The 21523-nt window shown below is 38.5% G+C and overlaps 1 protein-coding gene and 1 long non-coding RNA gene across 2 annotated transcripts in view; both read left to right on the forward strand.

The window, feature by feature from the left end:
• Positions 1 to 21523, forward strand: part of LOC148731612 (uncharacterized) — a 197078-nt gene that overhangs the window by 89327 nt on the left and 86228 nt on the right. The window lies entirely within an intron of this gene.
• Positions 120 to 10138, forward strand: LOC111346132 (uncharacterized). The gene is made up of 9 exons (XM_088759353.1): positions 120 to 892; positions 3030 to 3236; positions 3722 to 3877; positions 5062 to 5370; positions 6832 to 6984; positions 7178 to 7345; positions 7895 to 7935; positions 8616 to 8720; positions 9599 to 10138. The coding sequence occupies exons 1-8, from the start codon at positions 766 to 768 to the stop codon at positions 8676 to 8678; spliced, it is 1224 nt and encodes a 407-aa protein (XP_088615479.1). The 5' UTR covers positions 120 to 765; the 3' UTR covers positions 8679 to 8720; positions 9599 to 10138.

Raw genomic sequence — 21523 nt, forward strand, 5'->3', positions numbered from 1 at the left:
TGCCCGAGTCGCCCAAGAGCAAAAGTAAGGCGCCAAGGGCCAGCGGACGCTGCTTAGACTACAGCCCTGTATTTACATCCAATTGAATCACAAGGCATCCTTTTGTTTTCTGCCTCGTTCTTCAAAGAATGCCGACAAGGTGGACATCAATGGCCCTGTATTCTGTAGTTGCTCCTCCCAAAGATTTGCAGAATTTCAAAGCTAAGTTTGCGGTATTCTCTCTAAGCTTTACCTTTTTACGTTGTCGACCAGACTCACGGCATAAACATTATAATTGTAAAAGTTATCAGCTTTTAAGGTCACGTTAAGCTATCCGCTGACCAGTAAAATACCGTATCGTGCCGATCATGACGCCGATCGTGCCTTAAAACACGTATTCCGCTCAGGAATCCCAAGCTCACGTCTCGAGAAAAGCGATGGATTATTTCATGAAAGCGTCACGCGTTATGTGAAGCGGTGTTAAGTTATGTGAGTAACCGTTGATAATTTAAATGCGTCATAAGGAATAGTATGGGGAACAAAATATGGTCCATTTAATACACTAAATCTTCCGAAACATGAAAATTTTACACGCTAGATTAATAGAACTATAAAAATTACCCATTCCTTGTGCGGATGTTGTTTTTTTTTCGGAGATTTCCGTCGTTTTGGGCTTGCTTTGCCATCACTGTTTTTCCTGTTTAATATCAAACGTCACACCGCATCACACAACGCATGACGCTTTCTTAAATAATCCTTCGCTTTTCCTCGAGGCGTGGCCTTGGGATGACTGTGATTCGATTTCCGCGGATTTCTGCGCTATCGATAAATTTAGGTTTGGCAAACACCATGGCCGTACTAGAAAAAATTATTCGTCTGATTCTCATCATTTTTGCAACAGTGAAGGCTCAAGGTAAGGGTGAATTTGTATTAAGAACCCTATAATGATGATATAGTGGTAGCTCCGAAGGAACTTCACTTGCCATGCGAGGGCTTCCGAAACAAATCTCATTCTTCCAATGAAACTTGAACGGAAATCGACGTAAACATGCTGGTTTACTGAAAATGTGTTGGTGAAGTTAAATTAGTGCATACGGGGCTCATCCTCTATGTAAAAACCTGTAAAGCTCACGAGTGGCGTAAAACAAAGAGAACAAAACATTATAAAATAATAGCGTGCAGCAAAACAATACCTCATGAAACAAAGAAAACCTCGTCAGGTTTTTGCACCGAGGATCACCCGCATTCCCCAAACCGTCGGCTGAAACCTTTGAAGGGAACCGAAGCTTTCAAATAGATGATTTGCGATCTCATATTAAGCATTGTTTTTTAACTTTCCTTGAAGCTTTGTGAGCGTACAATTATCTGTCGGAATGAACGAATACATTTCGATCTCCCGATGCAAATTACGAGCTTTCTCCACAGGTAACCCATGCTCACTGTTTGTGTCACGTACACATGGTTAAATAGAGAGAACAATTATGGGGCGAAGTTTAGGTCTGAAAATTGGCTTGAAAATGGAAATAAAAATCAATGAAACTTACCATATGGCGATTTGTTTTCTAGACCTAAACTTCGCCCCGTATGTTCTCTCTAGTTAACCATGTGTACGTGATACAAACAGTGAGCCCGGGTTACCTGTGCTTTCTCTAACGAAAACCTCATACTCACGGGGTTATTTTTGTGGTTACAAATGAAAGGTATTGTCTTGAATCTTCGATGTTTTCTTTGAAGTTTGCAATCAGAACTAATGTCAATAATTCTGGAATCATCTCAAATTTATAATGAACTGATTGAAAAATCTTTAAGTGTGACTGAGTGCTAACACCACTTATAGTTCACCACTAAATTTTCTCCGATTCTTATTGGTTTAAATTGATCACCTGATGCGATAGTGTTCATCCGTAGAGAGACACTATCAGCCCTTATAGTTCACCACTAAATTTTCTCCAATTCTTATTGGTTTAAATTGATCACCTGATGCGATAGTGTTCATCTGTGGAGAGACACTGTCAGCCCATAGTGCTCATCCGCAGAAAATACCTGGATGGATAATGCCCATCCGTGGAAAATACTTGGATGGATAGTACTCATCCGTGAAAAATTTTGAATGGTTTGTCGACCGCGAAGTTAGGCAGATCGGATAAACAGCAAGTTTCAATTCTGACAGGTATAATGTATTCCAATGTACAGTTGCGAATTATTGACATTTGTGACGGGCTGTATGCCTAAATAGATATTTGATTGCCCTGCATTTAGTGGGTTTTGACTGTTTTTCAACTGGCACGCAGAAGAAAATTTAGTGGTGCACAATAAAGACAATAGAGTGTTAATGTCTCAGAACTATTGGTCTGATAGTAGCCCCATGGAAGTTTGATGTTCTTAAAACTAGCATATTTGCTATGAAAGCTTCACTTCTCGGGAAAATATTTGTTTTGAGAACATCAAATTTCCGCAGGGCAACTATCAGCCTATAGTTCCTCAACAGATTAACACTCTATTGAATAATTATGAAAATTGTGTGGTTTGTTCTACAAAATTTAGCTCATTGGCCATTTAGAATTGTATACATGAATTTGGAAATGATATTTGAAGTCGAATTCGTGAAATTAGACAGTGTTTTCATGCACTAAATTTTTTTTACCGCATCACATAGGCTTTTAAAATGTACTAATTTGAAAATCATATGTTTTTGCTGATCGAGCTGCAATTCTGAGATTGCGAATTTTAGGTATAGTTACAATGTACCTATATAACAGCTTCGTAGTGGTAAGGTACAGTATGGGCAAAAATCCATTACAGCTTTAAATTAATCTGTCCCTACCATGCAGAAAAGCACACCGGTTTCTCATTTCTAGCCTTTTTTCCCCTGCCTTGCAGCCGTTTGAGTAATCCAAGTTTGGATCTCCCTAATTTTCCTGCAGTGTATGGCATTTTCTGTAGGAGGTGCTTAGGATATTAGAAACAATATACTGTACATTTATGTGCAGTTCCTGCAGTTTAATAAATGGACGTGTACAATTTTTTTTTCTTCTCTTTTTTTTTTTCAGGGGAACCACCATTTGGAGTCATACAACCTTTCCCAGAGAACATCTACCCTCTAGAGTACACTTCAGCAAACGTTACTTGCATTACATTTGATGCATCTGGTAAACTTCAACCAGATAGAATAGAGTTTTATAGGAGAGATGACCTTAACCGATACAGAAAGTTAGGGGGGGATAGATTTGTGTTTAATCAAAGAACAGAGAATATAAGTGAGTATATCTTTGTATTACAGATAATGTATTTGGCTCCAGAAAAAAATAAAAACAAAACAACTTCTGGACCTCAAACTTTACTCCCAAAGCAGGATTCTTAAAATCGTCATAAATAGTGTGAACGAGACTGAGTCATGATTTCCCTCCTGAATTATATGTGACCCATGAATTTTATTTCCTTACGTTTTTCAGAACATCAAGATTTCCCTGAAACCTCGCACGTATAACAAGAGAGATTTGAACTTTTCCTTTTTTGGATACTTGATGCCATGATAATTTTTTATCAATTTGTGCCTGGAATGGGATCAGGACCCCCCTCCCCTCCCCCTCCCCCTCCCCTACCCTTCCCATTCCCTCCCCTCCCTCTCCCCTCCCTCTCCCCTCCCTTTCCCCTCCCCCTCTCCCTCCCCTCCCCCTCTATAATCTGTACAGTACAAAGCCATATTCTTCTCCTGCAAACAAGTTAATTGCTTTCGTTGTAGGAGGAAACATTAAATTGTACACTACCATTACTTTGAAGAATGTAACAATTCAGGATGACAGTCAGTACGGTGATCTTGGAAGCTATGAATGCCATGCTTTTGCGAAAAATGTAAGCGTACCAAAGAAGCATGGCTTTAGTGTTAGCGTTATTACAAGTAAGTCTATGCATTTCAGATGAAATTTTACTACTTTGTACTCTCACATCATAAATAAGTCTATTATGTATGTCGTGTCTATCCACATAGTATAGAATTGAGTAAAAATAAACTGTCAGAAAACAGGAGGAAATGCCAAGGGATGGGGGTAACTTTTCTGAAGACTGGCATCTTATTGAGGGGAAAAACACTACTGCTATCTCCTTTAAACCACTGAGAATAGGATGAGCTGTTAAGTTGTAGTGTGGTTACTTGCCATTGTTCAGAGTCAAAGTTCCTGTTATTTTTCACTTTGAATGTGCAATTTACATATTGGGTGAGTGATCATCAAAAAGTTGTGCCCTCATCTTAAATGGTAAAGTACCTTTTTATAAAAATCCTTTTGCAGCAAAATATTTCTATAAACCATCTCCATTCCAACTAGGAAACAAATTGTATTTGTTAACAGAAAAATCTATCCACCTGATGCTTGAAATTTTGGCCAATAATCTTCATCTTTGTAATGGCTGCCACGCCTTTTGCCTACTGTTAAGAAGACGTTAACAAACTTGTGCACGCGCGACTCGTGTGTGCGTGCTTTGAGATTACGAAGTAATATTGTAAGCAAATCCCACGGATCCATTTTTAACATTGACGTGCGTGATTTTTAGAGGAGAGTAGTTGAAGTTTTTAGTTTATCGTTTGGCAGTTTGTTTAATGGTTGTTGTCATATTTACCGTAAGACTACAGTTTTCTGTGTTAGAGTAAAAGTGTCTGTTTGGATTTCCCATTTCGCTTCCGAATACCTACCTTATATTGAAGTTTGTTTTGGTTCAATTCTTACAAGCGGGACTGTTATGTAAGTGCTAATGTGCCTTTCCTTGAGCTTATATATAGTTCGTTTGTGAGTTTGTTTGAGGTTTTAGCTAGCTTTGCATCTTGTCTTTATATTGGAATCTTTGGAATGTTGGTTTGTCTATTCGCATTTAGCTGAGCTTCTTCCTTATAAATTCATATTTCAGTTTATGATAAGTACTTGGATACCACGACTACGTTAAATAAAACGATTCAAGGCTTGTCCGTAAAATATATCCTCGCTTCATAGTGTGTCTTCATTTGCGAAACTCATAGTTGTCGAAATTTTGCTTCGCTTGTGTCGGCCACTACAATCTTCATGTAATGGTTTACACATTCTTGCATTTCAGGAAATGAAATTCCAACAGTGAAAGTCTCAGTTTCCAGTGTTCTTAATCCAGATGACGGCATTATAATCTTCTGCAACCTAACTAGAAGAGGAAATGAATTCAGCACCCCACTGAAGAGGATTTCCTGGTTTAAAGATGGGAAGTTGTTGGTGAGTGTGCGGAATCCAGATCCAGATGTGAAACAGGACTTTTTAGCCCCACTAATGCTTACAAAGGGGGGACAACCAGGGGAAAAGTACACCTGCCTTTTGGAAGTAAAGCTGAGACATATTAAGGAGTACAACGTTACAGATTACACAGTTATTAAGGGTAAGTACAATTAACCATTGCAAGACCTCATAAGTAATTCTTGTTACTGTCTGCCATTCAATTCTTCTGCTAGCTGTTACTTCGGTGAATTTAGTATTGGATCGACTAATAATCCCCTTATTGATATTTTTCTTTCTTCTCATGACTTGTCAGTGTGATTTTGTATTCATTTGATACTGTGAAGAGAAAGTTCTGTCTTAATCACTCACGGGAGTTTAAAGGGGTAAAAGAGCTGCATTGTACATTTTGTATGGCCACTAAGAATCTGCTTGGGCTAATAAGCATTCAATCAATTCTGTAATACCCTGCTTGTTAAAAGCCATACCATTATTAAACAAAAATTAAAGTGCCCTGACTGCCAACAGCCATACCATTATTAAATAGAAAGTAAAGTACCCATGATGAAAACACAGTTTTATAATTTATTTCTAGAAATACCTGTATCAGCATCTGATTATCTGATTAGAAATGTAAATCTCTCATCATAGCTAGTTTAGAAAATTTATTATAATTGCATCATAACTAACACCTTTAAACTGATAAATTGCTTTGTATGAAACTAGTGATCCCAGAATATTTGTTGTTTAATTCTTGTCACAAGAAGGAAAAAACATCTTGCTTCAGTTGTTGGCTGAATAGACTGAGTTTTAAATTTGTATGGAGAGGTTACATTGCAGTCATTTCTGGGATTGAAGGGAAAGCATTTGGTCGAGTGGGACATTTTCCTTGGTACAGCATACCTGGGAAGGTTCATTCAGCCTTAGAGATCACAAAATTTTAAGGCTACCCAGCAAAGTGTCCTGGTGAAATTTCAATGGCCCAATTTTTACATTACATGTACTGTACATAGACGGCATGTCGATCTCTATTTACCATTTTTTCCTTGTGAACCAGGGTAAATGCCTAACCGCCTGCCGGTAAGCTCAATTGGTTAGAGCGCTGGACTGTTGTGCGGGAGGTCAAGGTCGATGGTTCGAGCCCCGGCCGGACCAACACTCAAGGTCTTAAAAAAAACTGAGGAGAATGTGCTACCTTTCTATAATATCAAGAAATGGATAGACATTCTAGTCTTCTCGGATAAGGACGAATAAACCGTAGGTCCCGTCTCCTGCATCTATTAATTAGTTAATTTGGTTAAGCAGGGGCGTTAAAGAAAGCACTCAGGAGATTACTGTGATGTGATCTGGCCTTTTTACTGGGGATTGGTGGGGGGGGAGAGGGCATCTTCAAATAAATTTCCTTTGGTTGTTTGTAAACTGCTGATGCAGTCAGGCCAAAGTCACCCGGAAAGTGTTATGATGCGCATTTGATCATATCGACATGTTAATTTGCGCAATATAAATATTAAATTATTATTATTATTATTATTATTATTATTGTTATTATTAAATGTACATGTATGTCTTGCCATTAATTACTTGGACAATTCGAGTGTAATAGCTGGTCATTGGTTTATTCCAGTTGTACGTTGGCTTCCCAAGCCGAAGGAAGACATTAAGGAGATGGCTTCTAAAGGAAGCAATGTGTCGTTTGAGTGTGCTGCGAAAAGATTTCCTTTGGAGGTAGAATGGAAGGTGAAGAAGCTGAGTGAAGACAGTGTTCAGGCTTGCATAAGTAAGTTTTAAAGATGCTCATCTCATCAAGGGTCCCTATTAAAACAGTTCAGCACAATCTTTGAGGATTAGTCATCATAAGTTATTCATTATCTTTATTTATTTTTTTGTGATCAAGCAGAGACAGACAGATAAATGATTTGTTCTTGAGGAAATGAATTTGTCTCACTTTACTTGGCTGTGTTTCTTTTCAGATATATCAGGTGGACACTACAAGATTCATCAAGATGCATTTAGCACATCAATTCTGACTCTATCTGGAGTGGATTATACTGATCGTGGATTTTATTACTGTTGTCCTCCTTCAAACTGCTCCCAAAATGTAGAAGACAAATGCCAGCAATTCATTCTTGGTGTCAGAGGTGAGGCTCTACGTGTACTTTCATCATTTTACTTGCTTAACACTTTGTACCCCAACATCGACAACATCTAGATCTTCATTCTCTTCTGTATATATTTCCTTTTTTACTGAGGAGGAGAATTTGTGGAAAAATCAAGAAACTCTTTAGTTGGTGATCATTTTCTTATATCTCGTCACCTTGATGTTTGATTCAAGGTGGTCTTGTAAGCTTGGAGAAATTACATTCTATATGTAGATGCTAAAGTCACCTTTAGGGATGAAAGGATTATGCCATGGTAGTAGGTACAGGTAACTTTATTTCAACTCGGGTTGTTGAGGCTAATTACGCCCCCTAGAAATACATGCCACCCATCCCATCCCAGGGGAGAACATCCACCACACAGTTATCTTGTGCGTGGTAAATTAACGTCTCCTACCCCTAACTCTGCAGGAGAGAGGGCCTACGGTTTATTCGTCCTTATCCGAGAAGACTAGAATATCTATTCATTTCTTGATATTATAGAAAGGTAGCAAATGGTTTACATGTACATTTATGTTTAATTTTCTTCAGAATTATCACTGTCAGCTGCATTTACATGTAGTAGCACACAGGTAATGTTGTTATTATTATCATTATTATTAGTGTGATCATAGTCATTGCAATTTCCTTAAATGGGATCAGTGCATTTGTTGCTTTATTTTTCACTTATTATTCCTTTGCAGTGAAATCAGACAGTTGGCTGTAATCAGACAACTAAAGCAGCCAATCATTCTATGTCCACTCAGCTTATATATCTACCAATCACAGAATTTATCACAATAACCTTAGCAACATCCATGCTTGTACTTACAGCTTTACTTTTCAGCTGTGATTGACAAATCAGACTCCTTCTCCATGTTTGTCTGATTTCGTTAATTACCGGTATGATTAGTCTGACCCAATTGGAATATACTTGGTCATGTTACCATTATTTATTATTATAATAATTATCATTGTCATCATTTTGAGCATTATCCATAACACTAAAATTATCAGTGTCTATATTAATACTACTTTGGTTATTTTGATTATTATCAGCATTATGATTCTTGAAATGCCAGTTGCTTTCATTTGATTCAAAATATAATTGAATGATGGCATTTCTTAGCACAACATATGTGATTGCAAGTTATACTACAGTATCAGTCCTAAAGAATCACTCAGCCTCTCGTAGGTTTTGTTCAACATACGGTTTGACCTGTCAATGTTATCATGTTGTTTTATTGTTTGCTTTTTTGTTTTGTTTTAACAGATCCATTGGGCCCTCTGTGGCCTTTTATTGGTATTGTTGTTGAAGCCCTTGTTCTTTTCTTAGTCATCCTCACTGCTGAAAAGAGAAAGAAAGACAAAGAAAAAGGTTTGAAACAGTAATGAACGTGTACGATTCAACAGGTCCTCTTTACACATTTCATTTCCATTTTTTATACAGAATATACAAGTCATGTAGTTGTATTAGAAAACGTAGTTAGTTTCTGTTTAATCTAATTGACCAGTTCATGAGCAAGCGATAAACTACGTGTGAAAGAAGAAAGTAAAATATCAACTAGTACATGTACACTGTAGGTATCAATTGATGAAACACCAATTGTAAGTGGGGAGAATTGAATTTTAGATGTTCAAAATGAAATAAAAGACCTATTGTGGGTTTTAAAATCTTGAAATGTATATTTGATATTAAATATGGGCAACAATGCTGAAGAAAAATCATAAATCAAAAACATCTTTCGTGGGCATATGACCCACATGCAGTACTATAAACTCTCTCTATGTAGCTTCTTTATAAATAAGTTCTATATTTTAAATAAAGTTTACTCAGTACCCATAGGAGAGACTGTTGTACCATTAAGTTGTATGTAGATCTCATCTCTATCAGTGTATGCAGACCCCTAATTTATATATTTTTTTTCACCTCTTTCCTATTTGTTTACTGATGCTGCGTATAAACAGCTGAAAAGTACAATTACCATGATTTTTGTATGTATAGTTAAATTATCTCAATACATTAAGCTACATAGAGCTTAAATTCTGTGCTACATATTGTTTTGATAGACTTATGTACAGAGGGCTTTTGACATAAGATGGCCCATGGTTTTGAAAAAGACTTGTAAATTTAAGTAAATGACATCATTGCATTTATTGCCTTTTCCGCTGTTCACCCCATTGTGTGTATCGTACATTATGATGATACAAGTATTAATTTCTCAGTCTTACATACAAACGTTTTGTGTTTCCTAGGATTGACGGTCGAATGGATTTTAGTTATAGTTCCACAGACTACGGAATTGGCACAAGAGGGCAAGTGCGCTCGCGTAAAGTGGGAGAGCCCCTGTTGCTTAGAATGGTTACTCGTACTGCACGTGTGTGGCAAATTCCCGTCATTTTTGTTGCTTTTGTTATAGGGCTTAAAGATAGCACAGAAACTGCAATTTTATTTGAAAATACTGTTTTTGTAAAAGCTGTTATGTTAGTGCTGTCGAAAGTTTATTCTTTTTCATCACTGGTATCGGAACAAGTCGTAAGAGACATATTTAGAAGTTTCGTGTATTGATTTTTCCATTTTCATTTATAACATAGCTAAAGCAAAGCGCGCGCTCTGATTGGTTAATTCATCATCTACTATTTGCCTATGGGTGTATGCTGCTAACGTGAGCAAATGCTAGGACTATTTTTGCGCGCGCGTTTGTTTTTTTCTGATCACGTAAGATTTGTTAAATAAAAGGGAACTCTTGTTACAATGTTGCAATGTTATGTTAATAAAACAAATGGTAAACACCACTGTTTCCTCATGTGCTTTCCGTCTCCGGCATGAAGAAATATATCCTCACAAGACAACCTTTCTTAGAGATGAGAATTAAATTTTATTTCGCGTCCTAACCGCTTTTTTTAAATACAAAACATTCACACTCGCTATGAATAATAATTTTTAGCCCAATCTATAGCTAATTACATATGAATGAAAGAGTGCTGCGTACTGGAAATAACGATCTAAACAATTATGGACTAATTGCAATATGCAATGACATATTGAAACAAACACAGTTTGTTCATATTTCTGCTGAACTCTTTCACCAGTTGCTGGATTCAGAGCTTATAAATTAAAGGGTATTTTGGTCGGTATTTCAGGAGGCGTGATTAAACTTTATCGAGTTGCTGGTGTGCAGTTATTTGTTATGAATGAATTTTCGCGCGCTTGTTTTCTGTTGTCATGTAAGACTACACAAAACATTTTTTTGCGATGTAGCTCAATTAAAGGACTTCTGTTCCTCCAGTGTATCAATGTTATGTTATAAAACAAATGCTGAACGCCATAGCGTGCACTATTGAGTTATGGATGCACTTGGGAGGTTTGCTAAGCATTCAAGAAGCTAGAGTTGCACTCGGCTATCGCCTCGCGCGACTCTTACGCTTCTTTCGTGCTTAGCAACCTCCCGCGTGCATCCATAACTCAATAGTATACGCTATGGCATTCACCATTTGTTAATTCAAGCTTATAGGGATACTCTCTCGCCTGTGATGAATTTTTGAGAAAAGACGGATAACAACTTAAATAAAACAAATCTTTTGAAAAAAAGGGTAAATGTTTTGTTGTTTTCGTTTAAATCTGAAACTTTTCTCAACGCGTGGTTCGAGCGTAGGGCTTTGCCCCCCAAAGGAAGTGACGTAGAAGGGAGAACTCATTTAACTTCCGTTGAGATTTCTTTCACAAGAGCACCGAGATTTCTTCAATAAAAAACGTACCCCAAATATACAATAATACCGCAACGATGTGTGGCCAGTGGATGTTCCAATACGGGTAGCGATGGAGTAAGCCTTCATAAATGACCCGAAGATCCTAATTTCGCTAGGTTATGGACGAGAGCCATGAAAAACACGCGATCCGATTTTGAGAACCCAACAAACTGTAGCCGTCTGTGCAGCGTTCACTACTTCACTGCAGATTCTTTTGAGGAACAGTGAGTTCTGGCGAAATCTATGGGTTTAAAGATGAAAGCCCTTTCTAAAATACAATGCTGTTCCCTTAATTTTTTATATTAATCCGCCTGTGAAAAAGAAACAAAGGCTCGAGGACGAAATAAAAACTCTCATCTTCACAAGTCGTGACACTAGCGCGGGATTATCAAAACAAAATCGACAACAACTACGTGGAGCATATAGAAAACGGAAAACTGCAAAGGGGTATGTATTACCTGTAAAAGAAATATAGACCTGTCCTACTCACACCTCTGAACCTGCAAAACACTTGCGGTAAAATCCATCACATTCTTTCCCTTCGCGTGTTCTCCCCTCAGCAGAAACATTCCACAAGCGTAGGATCGTCGAGGGGCTAATGATCCAACAATTCCACCCCAGTTTGAACAAACAAGTCATTTCTTATGTCTCCAAAGTTTTCCCATCGGGAATCACATAAGATATATATGTATGTACAGACGGTCAACTCTTTCAACCCTGATGATGACACACAGCCGAAGACGTTTGGTTTTAGGATTTTAATAGCTTTTCTTAATCTTTTTAGCCTTGCATATATAATATCAAATATGAAGCTGTATTCATTGAATGAAAAATGCAGCAAAAAGCTCTTTCAAACTTATAACCCAACTCATTTAGCCGGTGCGTGTTCCAGATCCTCGATACACATATAGAAAATGAACAGCTCTCCCTTTGCAAAGAGAGGTACCGAACAATTAGGTGTTGCATCGGTAGCATTCTCACCCCAAGCTCAAGATGTCAGCACCCAAACTCCCAAAATAGGGAAAGATGTCTTTGTGCAATTTCGGAGCAGTCGTACCGCTAGAGGCAACTTTAGTCACTTGAAAATACATAAAAATACAAATCTGTTGTGACAGTAGTTTGGCCGTCCCGAAGAAAGTAACCAAACCGCACGCTAAGATAACTTGACAGGTTGTCAGACGTCCGTTCCAGTAAAGAGTAAAAGTACACAACGCACTTCGCTCAAGGAGTTTATTACGTCGACCCCGGTTCAGAGTGAGGAGGAAAATTCGGATCAAGAGGAAGAAGGTGAAGAAGAAGTAAAAGAATGAGGAATTACGCAAGTTTAAGATTTACATAACACGTGCAGCGAATGTGAAAGAATAGCTTTATTGTGTTAAAAACAAATGCCGGTCTAATCAAGTTGAGGTCCTACATTTTTAAGGCCAAACACTGCTGCAATTCTCAAATCTAACGATCACTTCACTTTGTGAAGTGACAAACGAAGAGATTTCGCCGAAAAGCGAAAATTGTAACTCAGAGAAATCGCTTACCAGTCTGTTTCGTAATCGCTCGAATGTATCGGCTTAATCTGGTTCTTTCGAGGAGTCAGAGCTAGCCTCACTGTCTTAAGGCTCAAACACATATATGGTTCAGTTCCTTGAGTGTCTGCACTCTCGATCACCGACGATGAATCCGAAAAGGAAAACTCGAATCTCTAGAGTTGGACTCCATTACGATAGCTCGTATGTTTTTCAGTTCTCCTATTACGTCATTGATTACGTGTTTAACTTAGCCTGCGAACAGGCTCCCGGCTTGGAGGGCGCGAAGCAGGGGAAGGAAGGGGAAGGTTTCTGTGTCCCCACGTCTGATTAAACGGGGAGCCTGTTCGCAGGCTATGTTTAACTAGGAGCCATTTCAACTTCCGGTCTTTGAATTGAGTGAATTTCGCGCTTTTGCACCAGGATTTCAATCGAATGAAAGGTTTTAGGGAACTTTTTCTTCTTCCAGTAGTTGTTTTGGCAAAAGATCTACATTTTAATTAAATGTTAAAATTTGGTGTAGAGTATCCCTTTAATGCCTGAGTATTTAAATGCTAGACCATCGAAAGTCACGAAGATTACAGATTACTCCGTGAGGTAGATATGATAGGAGATGGGAAAGGAAGGGGAAAAAAAAGGGAGAGAGTAGCAGACTACCTCCCTTCCAGGCAGTTTCTCCCCCTCCCTCTCCTCCTCCAAGTTAAACCTGCCACAAATTGTGAAAGAAACTGTCTTTGATTTATCAAAAACGATCTTTTGAAGTTTAATTTTTTTTGTCGTGAACGAAAATGAGGTATTTAGTGTTAGAAAGATCGATGCAATTATGGTTTTTTTTGTTTGTTTGTTTGTGTGTGTGTGTGTGTGCGTGTGTCTGTGTCTGTGTCTGTGTCTGTGTGTGCGTGTGTACCGCCATGTTTCATCGTGAGTTTACCGCCATGTTTGATCGCCATGTTTGCTAGTAGAAAGATATCGTAACCAAACTCATAATTTTTTTTGGTAGCTTGTACTGAATAACAGTCGGCCGGTTGTGAAACCAACAGTTTGCCCTTCTTTACCTAAACTTCGTTTTAGCTATCTTCGATTCAGCCAAATTTTGAGAACTGCGTCAACAAGGTTTTATATCAACAATGGAAAACACTATCATCCCACTTATGCACAAATTTAAATTGTAGAAAATCTTGGGAGACCCAAGGAAGACTTCCTTTAGCCCTCTACGCTCCCTGAGCCTCGGTAGGCATGTTCCCCATACTGTGTGCTTTACATTAGTCATGGTACTGACGTGAAGAGATTTTTTTTCTTTACAATCCAGAGCTTCATTCAGTTGAGATCATTGTCTTTTTACTCATAACCGTAGCGTTTGATTTAGAAGTGATATTGTAAGGGGAAATTAGATGTTAGTGACTGAGGTTGAAGGGTTTATTAACCGGCTCAATTTTTTTCCAGTTGTGTTGATTCTTTATTTCGAAACATGATATCAACGTATTTGTTATACTTGATTAATCCTTTATTGTATATACAATATTTAAAACAGTATTGAGCAGCTTCTTTGCCAGCAGGGAGCGCAATCGTATTCCTCTTGTCACGCTTTTTCTCTGTCACGCAACATTGATTTTGGACCGTTGTGTGACGGAAAAAGTGGATCAAAATCGGGCTTTCTCTAAGATACATATTGAAATAATGATTAGCATAGAAAATTTCTTTCAACTCGCTTGTAAATGCCTTGAAGCTAAAACAAAAAAAAAATTAAAAAGATTCAGTGACTGTTTAGATCCTTCTTAGTGTTAAGATGTTTAGCATGGAAATGATCGCATACTTCAAGGGTTAACCTTACGAATAGGGTATCTCACATTTTAGTGTGTTTCATGGAGAATTCCGTTGGCTGAAATGTCCCATGTAAAGAAGCGGGGGCTGCTTTTTAGGAGGTGAACCAACGTGAAAGATACATTGGATACCTTTTAGTTTCGCGCTATCGAGGTGATGGAAGTTTCAACTGAGACAGAGATGAGAGCGGGGTAGTTTTGTCCAGGAGCTCAATAACGGTGAAAAAATCAAGAATAAGATCATTGTATTTGTCCTTTAGAGCAATTTCAATCGAATGTCGTAATTTCACTTTTAGTTCTCATTGGCTCTTGGGAACTTTCGTTTCTTCTGATTTGCTGTTTTAAATTCCTTGATTTGGTTTCTCAACACTCTATCTGAAAGTGCTCCGATTCAAAATTACTGGAATGCATTCAACATTTGTGAAAGGTCAGGTGCAAAACATCAAACATTAAGTTAGAACCAAGTAATCTGTCGCTACTTTTCTATCCATTCACTTTCATCAACATGGCGACAAGATCATTTTTTATTATAACATAACCAAAGTAAAGCGCGCGCTCTGACTGGTCAATTTAGCGTCCCCCATTTGCCAATGGGTGTACGCTGCTGACGTGAGCAATTGGAAAGACTATTTTTCCGCGCCCGCTTGTTTTTTCTGGTCACGTAAGATTTGTTAAATAAAAGGGAACTCTTTAGCTACAATGTATTAATGTTATGTTATAAAACAAATGGTAAACACCACAGCGTACACTATTGAGTTATGGATGCACTTGAGTGGTTTGCTAAGCACCCAAGTAGCTAGAGTCGCTCTCGGCTATCGCCTCGAGCTACTCTTACGCTTCTTTCGTGCTTAGCAACCTCCCGCGTGCATCCATAACTGAATAGTGTACGCTGTGGTGTCTACCACTTGTTAAATATCTGAGAGGCACTGGCATCAAATCTTTCACAAACTTTCTCCTCTTAGAAAACGAAAGAATCAAATGAACTGAACGTTTCCAGTTGAAATCCCAGCGCCCGTAATCTTCACTCAAGCAGTCTGCATCCGTATCAGAAATTTCTCCTTGCATCAGCCATAGGTCTGTATATAACTCCCTCATTTAACATTCATGGCAGCGATAGCTGACTGCAAACTGCCCATTGCAGTAATCATGTGATAACGGCAACATGATGTCGCAAAAACCTTATTAAGTGATTTTTTCCATAATATCTCTAATTATTTTTAATAATTACTGTTTTTTTAAACCCTTCTAACATCAAGCGACTTCTCGTCCAGTTCCTCGTTTCCGGCGATAAAACTGTCTTTCGTATAATGTTTTTTGTAGACCGCTTTGATCTTCTTTCAATTTATGCATTTACAATATAGTCGACCTTTGCTTTTCGGGCACGAAGAAGAAACGAAAAAAGATGTCGTTAGTGCAGCATGTTCAGCGTTATCTAAATAATCACGTCTCCCTTCGTCGTTTGCTAAGTAAGAGTAACAAAATCTTTATTAATATTGTCACATTGTGGTCGCGGGTACGGCGACACACTGGTGACAGTCATAGGGTAAAATATGGACTGGACTGGACTATTTTTTGGACGATTTTTTGGACTATTTTTTGGGCCATTTCTTGGACCATTTTTTAAACCATTTTATAAGGGAAGAGGCACACCTTTAGTACTCGGGGAGGGATGGGTGCAGTCGACAAGTACTGAGGGAGGGTGGGGGAAGACTGTCATTACTCAAGGAGGGGTGGTAGGTGGTTGTAATTGTAAACACTACTGGTTAATGGAGCTTTAACTCGATCGTAATAATTATTTTAATCGGTTTTTCGACTTACTTCTCCTACATCAACATTTTGCGCTTTGCCGCGGCGTTTCTTTAACTTTTTAGCCATGCGAAAGCGAAAATGCCACGTAAACACTGGAATTTAATTCTTATTGAAAATATCGCTTTTACTATCGATCCTCCACTGTTGAGTTATCTGGCATACGTTATGCGTGTGCCTTTTGCCGACTTGCACACCGTCAGTTTTCCTTCACGGTGTAATTACCAGATTTATCCATCTATCTTTTGTCATTAATCTTATCGGACGAGATCCCAGATTTTCCGTTCCTTGGCCCTTGACTTTAGCCGTAAATATCGAATTCACAAGCGCTATCGCAATTTTAATGTTTGTGCGTTTACTATATGAAATCATTTTTGGTACAATCGTACAAAGCAATATTCTCTCAGAACTCGAAAACGCAGACCGCAGACCGCACGCCTCGAAACCGCACACCTCGAAAAACGTGTATACGGTGTGTAATTACCAGATTTATCTCTCTTCCTTCTGTCATTCATTTCATCAGACGAGATATCGGAATTTCCGTTATGCGAAAGCGAAACTGCCACGTAAACACTGGACTTTAATTTATATTTAAAATACTTCGTTTACGATCCTTCACTGTTGAGTTATCCGTGTGCCTTTTGAGTCGACTTGTGTGTGCACTATCAGTTGCTTTACGTTTTCCTTTGTGTATACAGTATGTTAGTAGTGAATTTATCTATCTTCCTTTCGTCAGTGATCTTATCAGACGAGATCTCAGAATTTCACACAACACCGAAATACCTAGTTAAACAATAGAGTGTTTCTGTCGAGGAACTATCAGCTGTCAGTTGCCCCGCGGAAATGTAATGTTCTTAAAAGAAATATTTGCCCGAGAAGCTTCGCTTCTCGGGCAAATATGTTAGTTTTAAGAACATCAGATTTCCAAGGGGCAACTATCAGACCGATACTTCCGAGACATAAACACTATTTTCTTTATTGTTCACCACTAAATTTTCTTCCGTGCGCCAGTTTAAAAACAATCAATAATTATTATGATCGAGTAAAAGCTTCATTAACCAGTAGTGTTTATAATTACAACCACTTACCACCCCTCCCTAAGTAATAACACTCTTCCCCCACCCCTCCCTCAGTACTTGTCGACTGCACCCACCCCTTCCTGAGTACTAAAGGTGTGCCTCCTCCCTTGTAAAGTTGTCCAAAAAATAGTCCAAAAAATAGTCCAAAAACTCGTCCAAAATGGTCCAAAAAATCGTCCAAAAAATGGTCCAGTCCAGTCCATATTTTACCCTATGCCAGTTCCGAGACATAAACACTCTATTGTCTTTATTGTTCACCACTAAGTTTTCTTCCGCGCGCCTGTTTAAAAACAATCAAAACCCGCTAAATGCACTCGAGACACTCGATTGTACCAAAAATGATTTCATATAGTAAACGTACGAACGTAAAAATTACGATAGTGCTTGTGAATTCTAGTCAAGGGCCAAGGACCGGGAATTTCGTGATCTCGTCTGATAACTTCAATGACAAAAAGACGATAGATAAATCTGGTAATTACACACTGTATACCCAAAGGAAAACTGATGGTGCACAAGTCGACTCGAAAGGCACACGCATAACCTACGCCAGACTAGTAACTCTACAGTGGAAGATCGTAAACGCGATATTTTCAATAGAAATTTACGTCCAGTGTATACGTGGCATTTTCGCATTACTAAAAATTAAAGAAACACCGCGGCCCAGCGCAAACATTTTGATTGAAGGCAGTCGAAAAACCGATTAAAATAACCTGTACGATCGAGTAAAAACTCCATTAACCAGTAGTGTTTACAATTACAACCACCTAACATTTCTCCCTGAGTAACAAAACTCTTCCCAACCCCTCCCTCAGTACTTTTCGACTGCACCCACTCCTACCTGAGTACTAAAGGTGTGCTGCCCCTCTTATAAAATGGTCCAAAAAATCGTTCAAAACAATCGTCCAAAAAATCGTCCAAAAAACAGTCCAGTCCAATCCAAATTTTATCCTATACCATTATTATTACACAGAAAATTCCCTCTAAGAAATAATTGAATAGAGAAGGCCTTAAATAACTACCTAACCATGTTTTTTGGAACTTAAGTTCTCTTCTGGTTTCCATATCAGTACGAACTTTGTGTTACGTCCGCAGTTTTTATTTTTGTGTCCAGCAGTCCTTTTCAATAAGTTTTGTGTACACAACTTGTTTACCCATAACTTGCCACCTTCATACTATATTGAGCTTTTTGCCTCCGATAAACGTTTTCGCGTATGTTATTGTGTTCGTGTGATCATAAGTTTTAATTGTTCATTATTTTATTGGAAACTGTTATTTTCCAGTTAAAAATTATTTCGGGTAAGATTTGAAAGCCTTTTGTATGTTCCCGTTAACCAAGCCAGTATTCGACCCGAGTGATAATAGGTTCTGTCATTTTGATAACGAGCCAAGGAGATATTTTGTGCAAGTGCTGATAAAAATAAATTAATTGCGAGCTTAAAGATTGGGAAATCGATGAGTCTTCCATGCGTCATTTCTATTGTGAAAAATAGTAAAACTCTGTACGAAGGTCAGGTTAGAGTTGAAATCAGGTGATATGTCAGCTTGATTTATGTTTGTTCTTTCGCTTGAAACTAACGAACTCTCTTCCATTCCCGATCTTGTTCCTCTCACGTTTGGTGTCACATGTCCAAAAAATCCCATGTCATCTTATGCTGAACGAGAAAAATTTTTATCGTCGGTTACCTGCACGAAACCGGTTGCTACGGACAACTCATGATCAGCAAATCCACCAGTCTCCTCAATCGTTCAATAAAGGAATCGTGTTATTCTGTGTCATGCAATGGACCGATCAGGAAACAATGTCACTTGTAACTTCACCATTGAAATCACAAGTGAGTTTTCTTCTCATTTCTTCTTGTCCACCGCTGGTCTAGCTGGAGGCGCGCTTGGAGTCTAGGATAATTGACTTGTTTGGATAACTGATCATTTGCTGTCCAAAATCGAAAAATCGGCCCCTTTGTCAAAAATCAGACACTATCGTCAAAATTAAAAAAAAAAAAAGAAAAATAAATCATACACCAGTTTCCAAAATAAGAAAATTGGCCGCAAGCGTCCAAAATCAGAACTCGGCCGCTACATTACTTGCCTTGGAAGGTATGTTAATTCATATCATTCGCCATGATCGCCATTCTCGTTCCTTCTAGTACATTGTTACCTCCTTGATTTTTAGCCTCATGCACCAGCAAACTACAATCGTCCAAAAATCTTTGGAACACCACATCATTTTCAAATAAAGACAACAAAACTATCATATTTCCACTACTCATTGTTGTAAACATAACATTTCTTAGTATGCGACTCTGTAAATTATCAACATCACGAGCAGGACAATTGCAGGATAGTCTGTTCATACCTAGTAAAAAAAATAGAGTGCTTTTCAATTTGGCGAGTTTGATGGCTCCTGGGCGACTTTAGCTCCGAGGTCTAAGGTTAGAGGTCTGGTTCAAGCCCCAGGGCAGACTAACACTCAGGGTCTTGATAGAACTCAGGAGCATGCGCTACTTTTGCTATGACATCTGCAAAGGGTTAGACATTCTAGTCTTCTTAGAGAAGGACAATTAACACAAAAGGCCCCGTCTGCTGCATCTCCTCTGTATAAAAGAGCAGGTGCACGTTTAAGTAGCTCATGACTTTTCGCAAAGTGTAGGGAATGTAGCTCCCGATGTTGTGGTGTCGCCTTGTTACTCTTTAAAACAAGCCTCCATTTAAACCATTTATGTTCCTCTTGGGTTTATCCATAATTCGTGATCTATGATTTACGCTGCCTACATTTTCGGGCCATCGAATCTCTGCCCAAAACGTTCTTATCAGTTTAAACTCAGGTAGCCCTTGTCTCGAAACACTAGCCATTAATTATCCATTCAAAGTGCTATGAAAAATGTTTCTGCTTTTTACCAAAGTTTGCACAACAATTCATCAAAACACGATATCTTAATCATTCAGACACTGATTCAAATGTTAATTTGTATTCTGCTTCATGAAAACTGCCTCAGGGCACCGATGGCATGTACCTTACCAATGATGGTGAAGCTATTGTTGTAGGGATGACGGCTAATTTTGTGCCGGACATGTAGGTGGGATAAACAATTACCAAAATTTGAACTACCGACCATTCCCTCTTAAGAACTTACTCATCGTTAAGGGGGTATAAGAATTAAATATCACGTTTAATTTTTAACCTTAAACTTGACCGCATGAAATAAACAGTGGTATTCTGCATAATATATCTATGGGTCCCCCATGGGGTCACTTTGATAGTTTCATTCGGCCAAGTAGACTTGAGATAAATCCGAGCGCTGTGATTAGTTTTTACTCGGTTGGGATTTTGCCATACGGACCGTTTTCGCGGAAACGGTCGTAGGCCGTGTGTTCCGACGTATTATTATGTAATAGCGTGCACGCATGCGCCGTTCAGTGAGTTACCACGTCGTTTTTTCTACTGGCTTTTCCTCCATGTTTGTTTTAAACTCTTATTGTCGGTTTTCCTTAAATAAACGATCAATTTTTTTTCAAATTGTAATCCGCCTGAACACCGTGTATTTTTGTTCTCGAAAATCGGCAAATTTTGGTCAGACTGCCCTCTAATAAATCATTTATTATTAACCTCACTTGCTCAAACTGTCTTGTGGCATATTGGCCCCTTATTGGGCTTGGATGGACCGAGCGCTGCATGGTCTGTACTGCCACGACCTATAAGAGTGATGTAGAGTTGCAAATTCATGATAAAATATGCTTTATTCTTTGTGTGTGTTGTGCGTCTTTGCTCTATCCATTTTACTTTCCGCAACGAAAAGCCATTTTTAAAGCTGTGAGTTTTTCCTTTTTTCACAAATGTTCACAATTGAAAATGAAAAAGGTAAAGAAGAACATTGTAATGATAGCTTCAGAAAGCACATACGTTTACTGTTTTATGATCGAACAAAAGTCCATGTGACCTGTCTACGTCATAAACAGAGTCATCAAACCGGAGGGAACGACGTACACGGCAACCTCACCAACGGATCTAAACCAAAGGTGTACATAAAGATTTTTGGCCTGGGGAAGGGGGACAAAAAATGGAACAAGCGCCAGGGATACACAACTGAAGCCGCTGCTAAAGTTTGGCAATCTCTTCGGGTTTCACTCAATATAAAGAAAAGGTTAAGGAGCTTGCCAAAGGGGCGACGCTAAAACAAATCATGCTTAAATAATCTGGGAGGGGAGGGG

Source organism: Stylophora pistillata, chromosome 5, assembly GCF_964205215.1.
Source record: "Stylophora pistillata chromosome 5, jaStyPist1.2, whole genome shotgun sequence".
NCBI lineage: Eukaryota > Metazoa > Cnidaria > Anthozoa > Scleractinia > Pocilloporidae > Stylophora > Stylophora pistillata.

Excerpts from the sequence above, each read along its gene's own strand:
- LOC111346132 (XM_088759353.1), top strand. The coding sequence starts at position 766 with ATGACTGTGATTCGATTTCCGCGGATTTCTGCGCTATCGATAAATTTA. Across the intron at positions 3,237-3,721 it reads TCAAAGAACAGAGAATATAA|GAGGAAACATTAAATTGTAC; the intron begins GTGAGTATATCT and ends CTTTCGTTGTAG. Across the intron at positions 7,936-8,615 it reads TTACATGTAGTAGCACACAG|ATCCATTGGGCCCTCTGTGG; the intron begins GTAATGTTGTTA and ends TTGTTTTAACAG.